The sequence below is a fragment of the Rhinatrema bivittatum genome, chromosome 8, assembly GCF_901001135.1.
Source record: "Rhinatrema bivittatum chromosome 8, aRhiBiv1.1, whole genome shotgun sequence".
Classification (NCBI taxonomy): domain Eukaryota; kingdom Metazoa; phylum Chordata; class Amphibia; order Gymnophiona; family Rhinatrematidae; genus Rhinatrema; species Rhinatrema bivittatum.
The window spans coordinates 81,675,196-81,687,917 of record NC_042622.1 but is presented as its reverse complement, the minus strand read 5'-3'; the positions used below and the strand labels follow the sequence as shown (position 1 = coordinate 81,687,917).

The 12,722-nt window shown below is 47.8% G+C and overlaps 1 protein-coding gene across 3 annotated transcripts in view; it reads left to right on the top strand.

The window, feature by feature from the left end:
- CRAT (carnitine O-acetyltransferase) overlaps nucleotides 1-12,722 on the top strand; it is a 185,261-nt gene that overhangs the window by 80,775 nt on the left and 91,764 nt on the right. For all 3 annotated transcript variants that reach the window (XM_029612038.1, XM_029612039.1, XM_029612040.1), the window contains one exon: nucleotides 7,835-7,935. In XM_029612038.1, the coding sequence (XP_029467898.1) occupies nucleotides 7,835-7,935 (101 nt within the window). The remainder of the gene's footprint in view (nucleotides 1-7,834; nucleotides 7,936-12,722) is intronic.

Here is a 12,722-nt window from a genome sequence, read left to right as displayed (position 1 = left end):
TCTGGACCCAGGAGAATGGGTGTTGTCAGCTGAGGCATTTCAGCTGATATTGGATCGCTGGGGCCTTCTGTTCCTAGACCTGCTGGCAACTTCTCGCAGTGCGAATGTTCCTCGATTTTTTTTCAGTCGCAGGAGAGATCCGTGGTCCCAAGGCATAGATGCATTCGTACAGATCTGGATTGGAGACAGGTTGCTTTTATTTCCTACATAGCCCTGGTTGCGCAGGATAATTTGCAAGGTTGAAGGCCACAGGAGCCTGTTACTCCTTGTGGCACTGGACTGGCCCAGGCATCTGTGGTATGCAGATCTGCAAAGACTCCTGGTGGAAATCCCCCTTTGTCTTCCGCAGCGCATGGATCTGTTGCAGAAGGGACCAGTTCTTCACGAGGATCCGACTCTGTTCAGTCTTACAGATTGGCCCTTGAGAGGCTTGCCTGTTGAAGCATGGATATTCTTCTGCGGTGATTGCCACCTCACGCCTTGCTCAAACGTTCACTTCCTTAGCCTATGTGCGGGTTTGGAAAGCGTTTGAGGCCTGGTGCGAGGAGCGTGGTATTCTTTGTCTTACATTTAAGATCCTGCTCGTTCTGTATATTTTGCAGAATGGGTTGAATAAAGGATTGGCCCTTAATTCCTTGAAGGTACAGTTTGCAGCTCTTGCCTGTTTCAGAGGCCCTGTGAATGGAGATTCCTTATAGTCTCATCCTGATGTGGCCCATTTTTGAAGGCAGTAAAGCATCTTCGGCCTTCTTTGAGATTGCTGGTTCCATTATGTAGTCTTAATTTGGTGCTGGATTTCTTGGTGGGCCCTACGTTCCAACTGCTGCGTAGCCTTTCCTTGCAGTTATAGACCTTGAAGATAGTATTCCTGGTGGCTATATGCTCAGCACGTCGAATTTCTGAGCTGCAGACCTTGTCTTGCCAGGAGCCGTTCCTTCAGGTGACTCCAGGGGCGTTGCAGTTGTGTACTGTTCCATCCTTCTTGTCTAAGGTGGTCTCGAAATTTCATTTGAATCTGTCCATTTCCTTGCCGTCCTTGGATATGGTCAGGGACGTGAAGGTGTATCCTCTCCTGCATCCCTTTTGGATGTCAAGAGGCTTGTGAGGTATCTGGAGGTTTCTGAACCTTTCTGGAAGTCAGATCACCTGTTTGTCCTCCATAGTGGAGGGAAGCAGGGTGACAATAGCTCTCTGGATTAAGGAGTAGGTCACTGCTGCATATGTGGATGCTGATTAAGCTGTTACCTACTCAGGTTAGGGCTCATTCCTCTAGGGCTCAGGCAGTGTCATGGGCGGAGGTTAGATTGTTGTCTCCCGTCGATATCTACCAAGCTGCAACGTGGTCATCCTTCCATACCTTTTCCAGGTTTTATTGTCTGGATGTGCAGGCCTGGGAGGATGCAGCCTTTGCACATGCGGTGTTGACAGGACCGCGGGCAGCCTCCCACCCTGTTCAGGCTTAGCTTTGATACATCCCACTGGTCCTGTGTCCATCTGTCTACACAGTACAAAATGGAGAAATTACTTACCTGATAATTTTGTTTCTTTAGTGTAGACAGATGGACTCAATTCCCACCTTCAGCTGCTGAATAATTGTGCCACTAGGCCTTCTGCAGGGCTCCGGGTCCCAAGGGATTACTGGTAAGTGTTCATCCAGTTCCTAGATTGGGGTACCTACATTCTTACTTAAGTTCAGTGTTTCTTGTTGGTTGAGTACAGTTATAGTTGCCTGTTTTTTTTAATCATTTTTGCTAATCTGTCTACAGTTGCTTTTGAAGAGAATACTGGCAGGCTGGGGTCACTGCAGGAGTATATATCTGCTGACAGGGGAGCATAACCCACTGGTCCTGAGTCCATCAGTCTACAATAAGGAAAACGAAATTAGATAGGTCATTTCTCCATTAGAACATTGTCCCGCTTCTCTGTAATGTAACAATTTTTGTACCTTTACCTGCTGCGAAAAGACTGTGCATATTGGATGTGTGGCTGAGAGATGCATTCCCGGGGTTGGGGGAGGTCGGGGATTGAGTGTATGCGCATATTGGATGTGTGACTGAGTTATGCATTCTTGGGGCAGAGAGGGAGGTCAGGGAAGTAAGTCTATGTCTATAAATACCTCTATTTTTTTTTCCCCTGCAGATAAGCAGGCTGAATTAGCCGTGCTGCCCGGGAACGTCCTTCGGTCCTCTAGGTGGTGAAGCTGTCCCATGTGGCTCCCAGCTTGCCTCATTCTTGTTCTTCCACGTTGCAGGCTGCACGCAGAGCTCCTACATTGTTGCCATTTTTTGGCTACAACTTTGGTTACTCTGCTGCAAAACAGCAAGATAATGCCAAGTTCGCCTGGCTTTAAGTTCTGCCAGTATGGAAAGGTGATGTTTGTAACAGATGGCCAAGTGCGCTCTTATATTTGCCTGGGGCCAGACCATGATCCATCCAGCTGCAGGGACTGCAGCCGCATGTCCCCAAGAGCACGCAAGCAGCGGATAGCGAAAATAGAAAAGCTGAAGGAGGCAGAGTCAGGATCCTGCATTCCAGAGCCATCTTGAGGATCCACTCAGTCCTCTCTGGGGCCGGGAAACTCCGAGATTGAGGTCAAAAAGGACCTCCACAGCAGGCGAACTGCAGGGGAGGAACTGCAGAAGCGTGCCCATGCCGCCTCGATGCAGGGAGTACTGAAAAATCCATAGCATTTACGGCCCAGGAAAGACTCGGCATGGCGTTGTGCTCCACATCGATGTCGCCCAAACCATATGTGTTGAGGCATAAGAAACACAATGCAGGATCGAGGCACCGGAGAGCGTCTGTCGACACACCGATGCAGGGATCTTTCCCCAAAAGCACTATGCATCGGCAAAGAACACATCAAAGCAGGGGAGACCCACAGACCATCAGGTCCCATGTACCTCTCTGGCAAATAAGGATTTGTCGTCTACAGCCCAGCTGCAAGCCTTGCATGAGGCCCCTGTTCCAGATCTGGAGCTCATATTCTCAGACGTGGAACCGAAGTCAGTCCACGGGTCAATGGGATCTTTCCATCTTTCCATTCATCCAGGGTCTTCTCCGACCTGTCTTCAGCATCAAGGCACAAACGAGAAGGGTCACATCTTCAAGAGCCCTTGGAAAAAAGACACAAGTGGGCCCCCCATTAGAACAGGCGCCCATACGGCCCAGAGGCCCAATCTCTGATACACTACTGGCGGCATTGCCTCCCAGAGGGCCTCCAAGCAAACTCTCCCTTAGGCCACAGGGAACCCTGGCCTCCCAGGTGATGACACAAATCTCGCAAATTGACACAGTTTCTGTCGTCGCTGGAACATCATCACGGGCAGGGAGAGCATTCCCCCGCAGGACTCCACCTTCACCAAGTGAGGGCACGACTGGCCAGTACTAAGCCCCTCTCAAGATGCACCGCAGGAAGCTTCCGCATACAAGTCATCCTCTACATCTTCTGGCTCTTTGAAAGGCTATCCCTCCAACCCCCCCTCCTCCCCAGAGGAACAGCCTCAACCCATCTCTCTGCCAGAAGATCTCTCTTACTCCAAGTTTGTGGAGAAGGTGGGGAATGTTCTCAATATAGAAACCAGGAAGGTGCTGGACCCCCAGGTGGAAGTCCTGGTTATACTCAAGATATTCGAGACATCTGCAGAGCCAATTGCGTTACCCTTGCATGCAGTCCTGGATGATTTAATGACCACAGCGTGGCAGTCTCCCTTGTCGGGGCCAGCAACATCCCGTAAAACTGACCTGAAGTTCTGGTTGTACACCTCACCCTTTTTTAGTACGGTCTAGCTCCCCCAGCTCCCCCATGCTTCCATCATGGTGGAGGCATGAAGAGGGCAAACAAATCACATCTGCACTCCAATACCCTTCCAGGGAGGGGCAACAAGAAGTACTTTCCAGGCTGCAATGCTGAATGCCAAGAAACAGCAGCACCAGTTTTATATCACTCAATACTTGTATGAGTCTCCAATCCCTGAAGACCATGGTGATGAGCGCCGACACAGATACGGATGGCAACCCAGCAGCCCTGCTGCATGAGATGGAAGAAGGCCTACACCACTTGCTCTGCATCATTTATGAGGCATTTGAAATATCAGCTAGAATCTCCGCAGGCGCTATCGTAGCCAGACGTCTGGTGTGGCTACGAGCGAACGCTATCAGGGAGGATGTGCATGAGAAGCTCTCCGACCTCCCCTGTCTCCCGGACAACCTCTTTGGGGATAAGCTACGGGAGACACTGGCCCAGCTAAAAGAACAGAATGTCGCGGTGCAGTCCCTTACTTCTCCAAGAGATCAGTCATCCGAAAGAAGATATTCTGATCCTGGAGAACACACGCTCAATTGCATATGGGAAGACTTTATCCCTCCTTTTGCCTGCAGTCGTACCAACCACCCAGTGGGACCACAGCCACAGCAGGCACAAAGCCGTGGTTGACAACGCAACTTGCCCCTTCCACGTGGGCTCGCGGACCCAACCAACTCCAAAACCCAGCAGGTGTTTTAGGAATACCCAAATCAACCCCACTGCTAACAGTGGGAGGAAGACTCTCCCATTTTTATCAGTCCTGGGAGGCAATTATGACTGACCGCTGGGTACTTCAGAGCTATATTCTGAATTTCAAAACACTGATCCTCTCATATCTCAAGTGGCTACAGGGGGTCGGAGCATGCAACAGGAATGCCCTCAGGGAGGAAGTCTCCAGACTGCTTCACCAGGGCTGCATCCACAGACTCCCCATCTCCTTGCAGACTCGGGGATTTTATTCCCCATACTTCCTCATTCCCAAGAAATCGGGAGGCCTTTGCCCCATCCTGGACCTACAGACGCTCAACAGATTCATTTGCAAGGAGAAGTTCAAGATGACTTCCCTCAAGTCCATCCTACCCTTTTTACAGCCCAACGATTGGATGAGCGTATGCCCACATCCCCATCCACCGTACCTGTTAGCAGTACCTCTGCTTTCAGGTCAAAGGGAACATTTCCAGTACAAAGTACTCCATTTGGACTTTTGTCATCCCCGAGAGTCTTTACCAAGTGCCTAGCAGTGGTGGTGGCCCATCTCAGGAAACAGGGAATACAGCTGTTTCCTTACCTCGACGACTGGCTGCTAGTTGCCCCGGACCCATCCTCTCTGCAGCACAGCCTACAAATCACCATCCGATGCCTGGAAGAGTTGGGCTTGCCTATCAACTACGAAAAGTCCAACCTATAGCCAACCCAAACCCTTCAATTTATTGGGGCAGTAATCGACACGAAAGTAGGCAAGGCGTCCCTGCTGGAATCCAGGGGGCATGCTCTTCACACCCTGGCTACACAACTGCTGGCGGTCACATACACCCCACCCCGACAAGTATTGACTGTCCTGGAACACTAGGCGGTGTCAGTGTACATGGTGCCTCACACGCACCTACATATGCGCCAACTACAGTGGGGCCTGAAAACACAGTGGACACAGCATCTGCACTCCCGGTCACAAGTCAAGGTCATCACAAGCATGAAAAAGGATCTCCCAGAGTGGCTGCGCCCTATAACACTGTTCATGGGAATGCCCCTTCAACAGCCAACTCATCAGGTCATCCTGACCCCAGACGCCTTGAGCAAAGGCTGAGGTGCCTACATAAATCAGTTTTAAACCCAAGGCTGATGGTCGGACTGGGAGAGAACAAAGCAAATAAACCTGTTGGAACTGCGAGCGATCAGGTACGCCTTGCACAAGTTTAGGGACGCCCTATGGGGAAAAACAGTCATGGTCCACACAGACAACAAGGTGGCAATGTTTTACATAAACAAGGAAGAGGGGTCCAATTCATGGAGGCTCTGCCGAGAAGCCATAAGCATCTTAGAATGGGCAGAAGCGGAGTCCATCGCACTCCAAGCGACTTATCTCCCCGGTATAAGAAACTCAAGAGCAGACAGATTCAGCAAGGTTTTCCATCCCCACGAATGGGAAGTCAACCTGGAGGTGGCAGGGCTACCCCTCCGTAGTTCTCTTTGACACTGTGAACAACAGTAAAGTGCCTGCGTTCTGCTCCATCTACTCCAGCAAGCACTGCCTAGCACAGGACGCTTTCCTCATCCCGTGGTCAGAAAGACTGCTATATGCCTTTCCCCCATCCCGCTCATGTTGAGGACCATCCAGAAGTGCATCACAGACAGAGCCGATCTCATTCTCATAGCTCCTGCGTGGCCCCTGCAACAGTGGTATGCCTACCTAGTCCACCTATCAACCAGACAGCCAGTGTCCCTCAGGCACGCTCAGAACCTGCTATTACAGAACGAAGGGTCCCTTCTTCACCCAGTACACTCCTACCTCAATCTCACAGCGTGGAGATTGAAAGGACATTATTGACATTCCTAAACTTAACACTGCCAATTCAAGATGTATTTGTGTCCTCCAGGAAGTAGTCCACCAGAAAAAACTATCAAGCCAAGTGGCTCAGATACTCAGTGGTGCAGAGAGCACAGAGTAGACCCTTTCTGCTGCCCTCCAGAATGCCTGCTGGAATACCTCCACTCTTTTTATACCAGGCGGGACTGGCAACAGCATCTGTCAGAGTACATGGCGCTATCGCAGCTTACCACCTCCCTCATGATGGCTTCCCGGTTTCATGCCGCCCGCTCATCTCCAGATTCATGAAGGGCATTCTACGACTGGGCCCACTGGTTCAGAAGCCTCCAGTTCTGTGGAATCTCTACCTAGTTCTAGAAAGTTGATGCTCCCACCCTTCGAACCTCTGGATTAGCACATGAGGTATCTCTCCTGGAAAGTCCTCTTCCAGGTTGCCCTCGCCTCAGCAAGGAGGGTTAGCGAAACTGCAAGGGTTGGTCCACTATTCATTATACTGGAGTTCCACCATGATAAGATTAAGAGCTCGTCCTTCCTTCCTCCCCAAGGTGGTATCAGCATTCCACCTTCAATCATCTTACCGACCTTCCCAAAGCTGCACAAATCCGAAATAGAAAGACGGCTTCACAAGTTGGATTGCAAACGTGCCTTAGCTTACTACAAACAGCACACACATTCGGAGTCCAGGGCCTCCCAACTCTGTCTTACAACCCAAATGCCACAACTCTAAGAGAACCCTATTGTGTTGGATTTCCCAATGCATCCTGTTCTGTTACAACAGAAGAGCGGAAACCCTGTCTACCTCACCAAGGCCCACCAAGTCAGAGCAATGGCGCCTCCATCACCCACCTAAGCGAGGTGCCTATCCAGGACATATTCAAAGCCGCCACATGGTTGTCGCTGCATACTTCACAATACTGTCTCAACCAGCAGGCAGCTGCAGACGCTGTGGTGGGTCGAGCCATCCTTCTGGCAGGAACAACTAAAGAGAGTGTCTTCAACGGAGTACCAGACTGAGCGCACCTCCTACGAGAACCGGAATGGACTGTACACCACTTCCAGAAACCATGCAGCGCTCAACCGCCCAGCTGTGGGACTCCAAGGCAGCATGGCTAATTCAGCTTGCTTATCTGCGAGGAAGAAAGCAAGTTTGCTTACCATAAATGGTATTTTCCGTAGATAGGGTGAATTAGCCATGCTAACCCACCCGCCTCCCCAGCAGTCTCCTAAGCATGCAGTACAAGCTTAGATAACAGACTGAGGCAAGCTGGGAGCTGCGTGAGAAAGTACACACACAGGCACACAGAGCAGAGCAGCATGGCTAATTCACCTTGCTATCTACGGAAAATTCCATTTACAGTAAGCAAACTTGCATTTTTGCCTGTCATGATATTATAGTAGGTCACATCTCAAATGTAGGCAGATATAATTATAAGCTGCTTCTTCTGGGTGTTGATTGCCTGTTTCACTCTGGTTCTGTTCCACAGTTCATAATTGCAGAGGATGGATCCTGCGGTCTGGTTTATGAACATGCACCTGCAGAAGGGCCGCCCATTGTGGCGCTTTTGGATTACGTGGTGGAATACACGTAGGTTTCTCTACTAGTCTCTTGACCCTTGCATGGAGGATAACTAACTGGGAACTGGATCTTTTCTTGACATCCTCATGGCAGTGCCAGTACTATCTGCTTCATTCCAGATGTCATAAAAAATACTCATAGTGCAGTAAGGACCAGGACTGGAATGACACTGGTGGCGCTGTAATGCTATCTTAAGAACATAAATTGCTATACTGGGTCAGACCAAGGGTCCATCAAGCCCAGTATCCTGTTTCCAACAGTGGCCAATTCAAGTCTCAAGTACCGGGCAAGTACCCAAACATTAGATAGCTCACAAGCTACTATTGCTTATTAATTACCGTAATAGCAGTTTATGGATTTATCCTCTAGGAACTTATCCAAACTTTTTAATGTAAAACAATTTTTTATTGTTTGCAGAGCTGAACAATTAGACAAGATAATAGATCAATACAACAAACTCCACCATAATGTAGCCTCCAGTGTAACCAGAAGGAAACCCACCACCACCACCCACCCTCCCATAATGTTACCAGCCCTCCTATATGAAGAAAATAGTCTCCATTATCCAAGAGGGCCACAGTTCTGCCCATCACTCTGCACCGTCCAATGCATGTCACCTTGAAATCAGTTCCATCAACGATCAATCATTAATGATCAAGCTGCGAGACCGATGTGGTAATAACTGAAGATATAGGTCCCAGATGTTCAAAAATCTCTTCCTGAGGAGCGGAGACTGTCGTCCTATGGCCGCCTCCATATGCATCAATCTTATGAAAATAATTACGCCAGGTCCAATAAGAGGGAGGGGTCACTTCTCTCCAATGGAGCAAAATGACTTTTTTGGCAGCCAAACATGCCTTATGAATTAGTAAACGAGATCCCAGAGCTCTAACTTTTAATGGAGAAATACATCAAATAGCAACCAATATGGAGATAAGGGTATATTGATCCTCAAAAGAGTAACCAGATAATGTACCACCCTACTCCAATAACATTGGATAACTGGGCAGTCCCAAAATACATGAGACAACGTGCCGCACGCCTGTCTGCATTTCCCACATTCAGCCGTAGGCAAAATCTTGAGATAAAAGGCACGTTGAGGGGAAATATAAGCACGGTGGAGAAATTTAAATTGCATTTCCCGGTATGTCATATTGGTTGAGGTCTGGGACACCCGTTTAAAACAGGCCTGAATTATAGCCCCTGTCAGCACAAATACACCATCACTATTCCAACACTCTACAAGGATGGAGCATGTATCAATAACAGTTAAGGTTTTCAGTCATTTATAATAGTACGAGAGAGAAGGTATTTTGAATTGGTCAAACAAGAAAATTGATATTAACGACTGGAATGTGGATGCCTTACGTGAAGTTATAGATAGTGATCCCACATAGTGTTGAATTTGTAGGTATGAGAAGACTTCCTTAGCTGGCAGGTCATACAACTCCCGAAGTTCAGGCCAGGGCAAAATCAAACCCTCCGGATTGAGCACATGACCCAAGAGCGAGATACCTCTATCCTCCCAATTATGAAAAACCAATGTCTGGGTGCCCGGTGTAAAATCCGGATTCCCCCGGATTGGTAAAAAATGCACACACTGACGTCCAACCCGTAACAACCACATAAGATGAGCCCATGTGATCCGAATAGGTTTAATCAGGATATTTTGTACCAAGAACGTATGGAGACTTGCAGTTGGGGACTGCAGGCCAAATTTCAACGCTAAGGGGTTGACTAGCGCAGCGTCCGATGAAATATTAATAAAAGTAGACTGGGCCAGCAACCAACCCAAACTACCCGAAGGTTACTAGCTAAATTATAGAGCGCCAAGTCTGGGATTCCCAAACCCCCCAATCTCCATCACTCCCTCAGCCAGGTTCGGGGTACACGCGCTTTACCACCTCTCCCAAAAAAACTCCGCTGGGCTCTTATCTAGTTGAATCAGGTCCGCACACCAGATATGTATGGGCAAATTTTGAAAGAGTTAGAACCATTTTGGTAATATAACCATCTTAAAAAGATTAACTCTCCCACCCAACGATAATGGGAGGTCCCGCCAACTGAATAATTTGTCGTGCATATATTTGAGCAATGGCTGCACATTTAATTTATATAATTGTGTCAGTGAGCATGGAATAGTAATGCCCAAATAAGAAATGAACTCCTCTGCCCATTGAAGAGGGAAGTCTGGGCCACAAGACTGGGGAAGTTCCTCCAGATACACCAGCACTGTAGACTTATCCATATTAAGGCATAAGCCCAAAAACACCCCAAAGGCCCAAATTAAATGGAGCAAAGGAGATGAAGATCGCCGAGGCTCAGTGATAAAATCTAATATATCATCTGAAAGGCCGCATACTTAAAAATTGCCGACTGAAATCTGATATCCCGGATATCCTTAGCGACTTGAATAGTCTGCAATAAGGGCTCCATCTGAAGAATAAACAATAGGGGAGAGAGGGGACATCCCTGTCAGGTACCCCTACTAATGGTGAAAACGTCAGTTTTAGAGCCATTTGCTACAATAACTGCTTCCGGAGTCTGATATAATAGGCGCACAGCATCATAAAAAAGCCCATCAAATCCCATGACTCATAAAATATAAAAGAGGTACTCCCACTCCACCCTATCAAAAGCTTTTTCAGCATCAAAGCTTATGGTGAGAGATGGAGCCCCCAGCTGCTGGCTCATGGACATCGCTGCTAGCACTTTCCGAATGTTGGAGAGGCCATAATGCTTCCGCAAAAACCCAACCTGGCCCTCCCCAATAAGAAAAGGGAGTATCTCCACCAATCTGTCAGCCACAATTTTGGCAAAAATCTTGTGATCAAAGTTTAGAAGTGAGATTGGACGGTATGATTCGGGTAGAGAAGGATCCTTCCCAGGTTTAGGTATAAGTGTAATGTGGGCAGTATTAGTGTGGACAGGAAAGGAACCACTGGCCAACAAGTCTGTATACAACCGAACTAGGGGGCCACCCACAAAAGCCAGCATACATTTGTAAAATTCAGAATTATAACTGACAGGTCCAGGGGCTTTAAAGCGTGGGACCTTCCAAATAACCACAAGTACCTCCTCTAAAGTAATAGGGCTGTTTAACATCTATTTGTGTTGATGCGTTAACTATGGAAGATTTAACTGAGAGCAAAAACACTCACAGGCTTCAGCATTCCAGCCTTCCGAGGTGGCTCCTAGGAATGACGGCTACTGCCTGGAGATAATACCCTTATTCAATAAACATATACACGGTTAATGCGACTCCAACATTGCTCTAAGCTTCAACGACAAGAGGAAACGTGGAAAAAGATTTGCATTCACAAAAAAGCGGGGAGTAGCTGGCTTGTTACGGCGGTTACTACCCCAAACCAAATAAGCCTGGTACTTCACTTTCAATGCATATCCAGCATAGCTCTCTGCTTCAACGGCAGGGGAGAAAGACTGATACTTCACACATATCCAGCATAACTCTCTGCTTCAACGGCAGGGGAGAAAGTCAGATACTTCACTTTCAATGCATATCCAGCATAACTCTGCTTCTACGGCAGGGGAGAAAGACTGATACTTCACACACATTCAGCATAACTCTCTGCTTCAGCGGCAGGGGAGAAAGTCAGATACTTCACTTTCAATGCATATCCAGCATAGCTCTCTGCTTCAACGGCAGGGGAGAAAGACTGATACATCACGCATATCCAGCAGAGCTCTCTGCTTCAACGGCAGGGGAGAAAGACTGATACTACACACATATTCAGCATAACTCTCTGCTTCAGCAGCAGGGGAGAAAGTTAGATACTTTACTTTCAATGCATATCCAGCATAACTCTCTGCTTCAACGGCAGGGGGAATGAAGAAAAGTAGATATATATACAGACAACAACCAACAAGGTCTGAATTATTTAGTCTGGGTAAACAAATAAGCATGGGTATAGCTTGCTTATTGCAGCGGTTACTACCCCTCACTAATTAAGCTAGATATTTCACTTAGAGGCAGTTCCAACACTGCTCTACATTAATGGTGGGGGGTGGAAGGGAAATAGAATCAAAAGGTTATTAAGAGCCAAGAGTAACAGATAAGAATGAGAAAAAAAAAAGTGCAAAACTTGCTGGGCAGACTGGATGGGCCGTTTGGTCTTCTTCTGCCGTCATTTCTATGTTTCTATATATGTTACCATAAAATTCTCTAAAGTGTTGGAGAATGGCTGATGTTTCTGTAAGGATCTGTCCAGAGGTAGAGCGCAGCGCAGAAATATAACTAGATTCACGAGCCGAGCGCACCAAGTTGGCCATTAATTTACCAGCTTTATTGCTGTGTTGGTACAATTTTTATTGATAGTAGAGGAAGCTCTTATGAGCTTGCTGGTGAATTAAAGTGTTCAGCTCAGCTTGTATCGTAAAGAAATGAGCCCGTGCTGCTGGGGTATTTGCGCTAGTTAAACTTATCCACGCTCTACCCAATTGGGCAGTCAGGGTCAGTATGCGGTGATCCATAGCCTTCTTTCTATGTGCCATGTAGGAGATAATGTTGCCCCGCAGCACTGCTTTAGCCGCATACCAAAATAAACTTGGGGACGACAAGTGTTGCGCATTCAGGTCTGCATAAGCCTCCCAGCGAGTTTGCAGATACTCCTGGAATTTAACATTGGTAGCCAGGAAAATGGAAATCTCCAATTAAAGGAAACCACCCAGCACAATTTCTAGTTGAACCGGGGCATGGTCTGAAATTAGAATGTCATCAATGGTGGCCGCGTGGACTTTGGACAGATCCTTAGCACTAATCAAAAAATAGTCTAGTC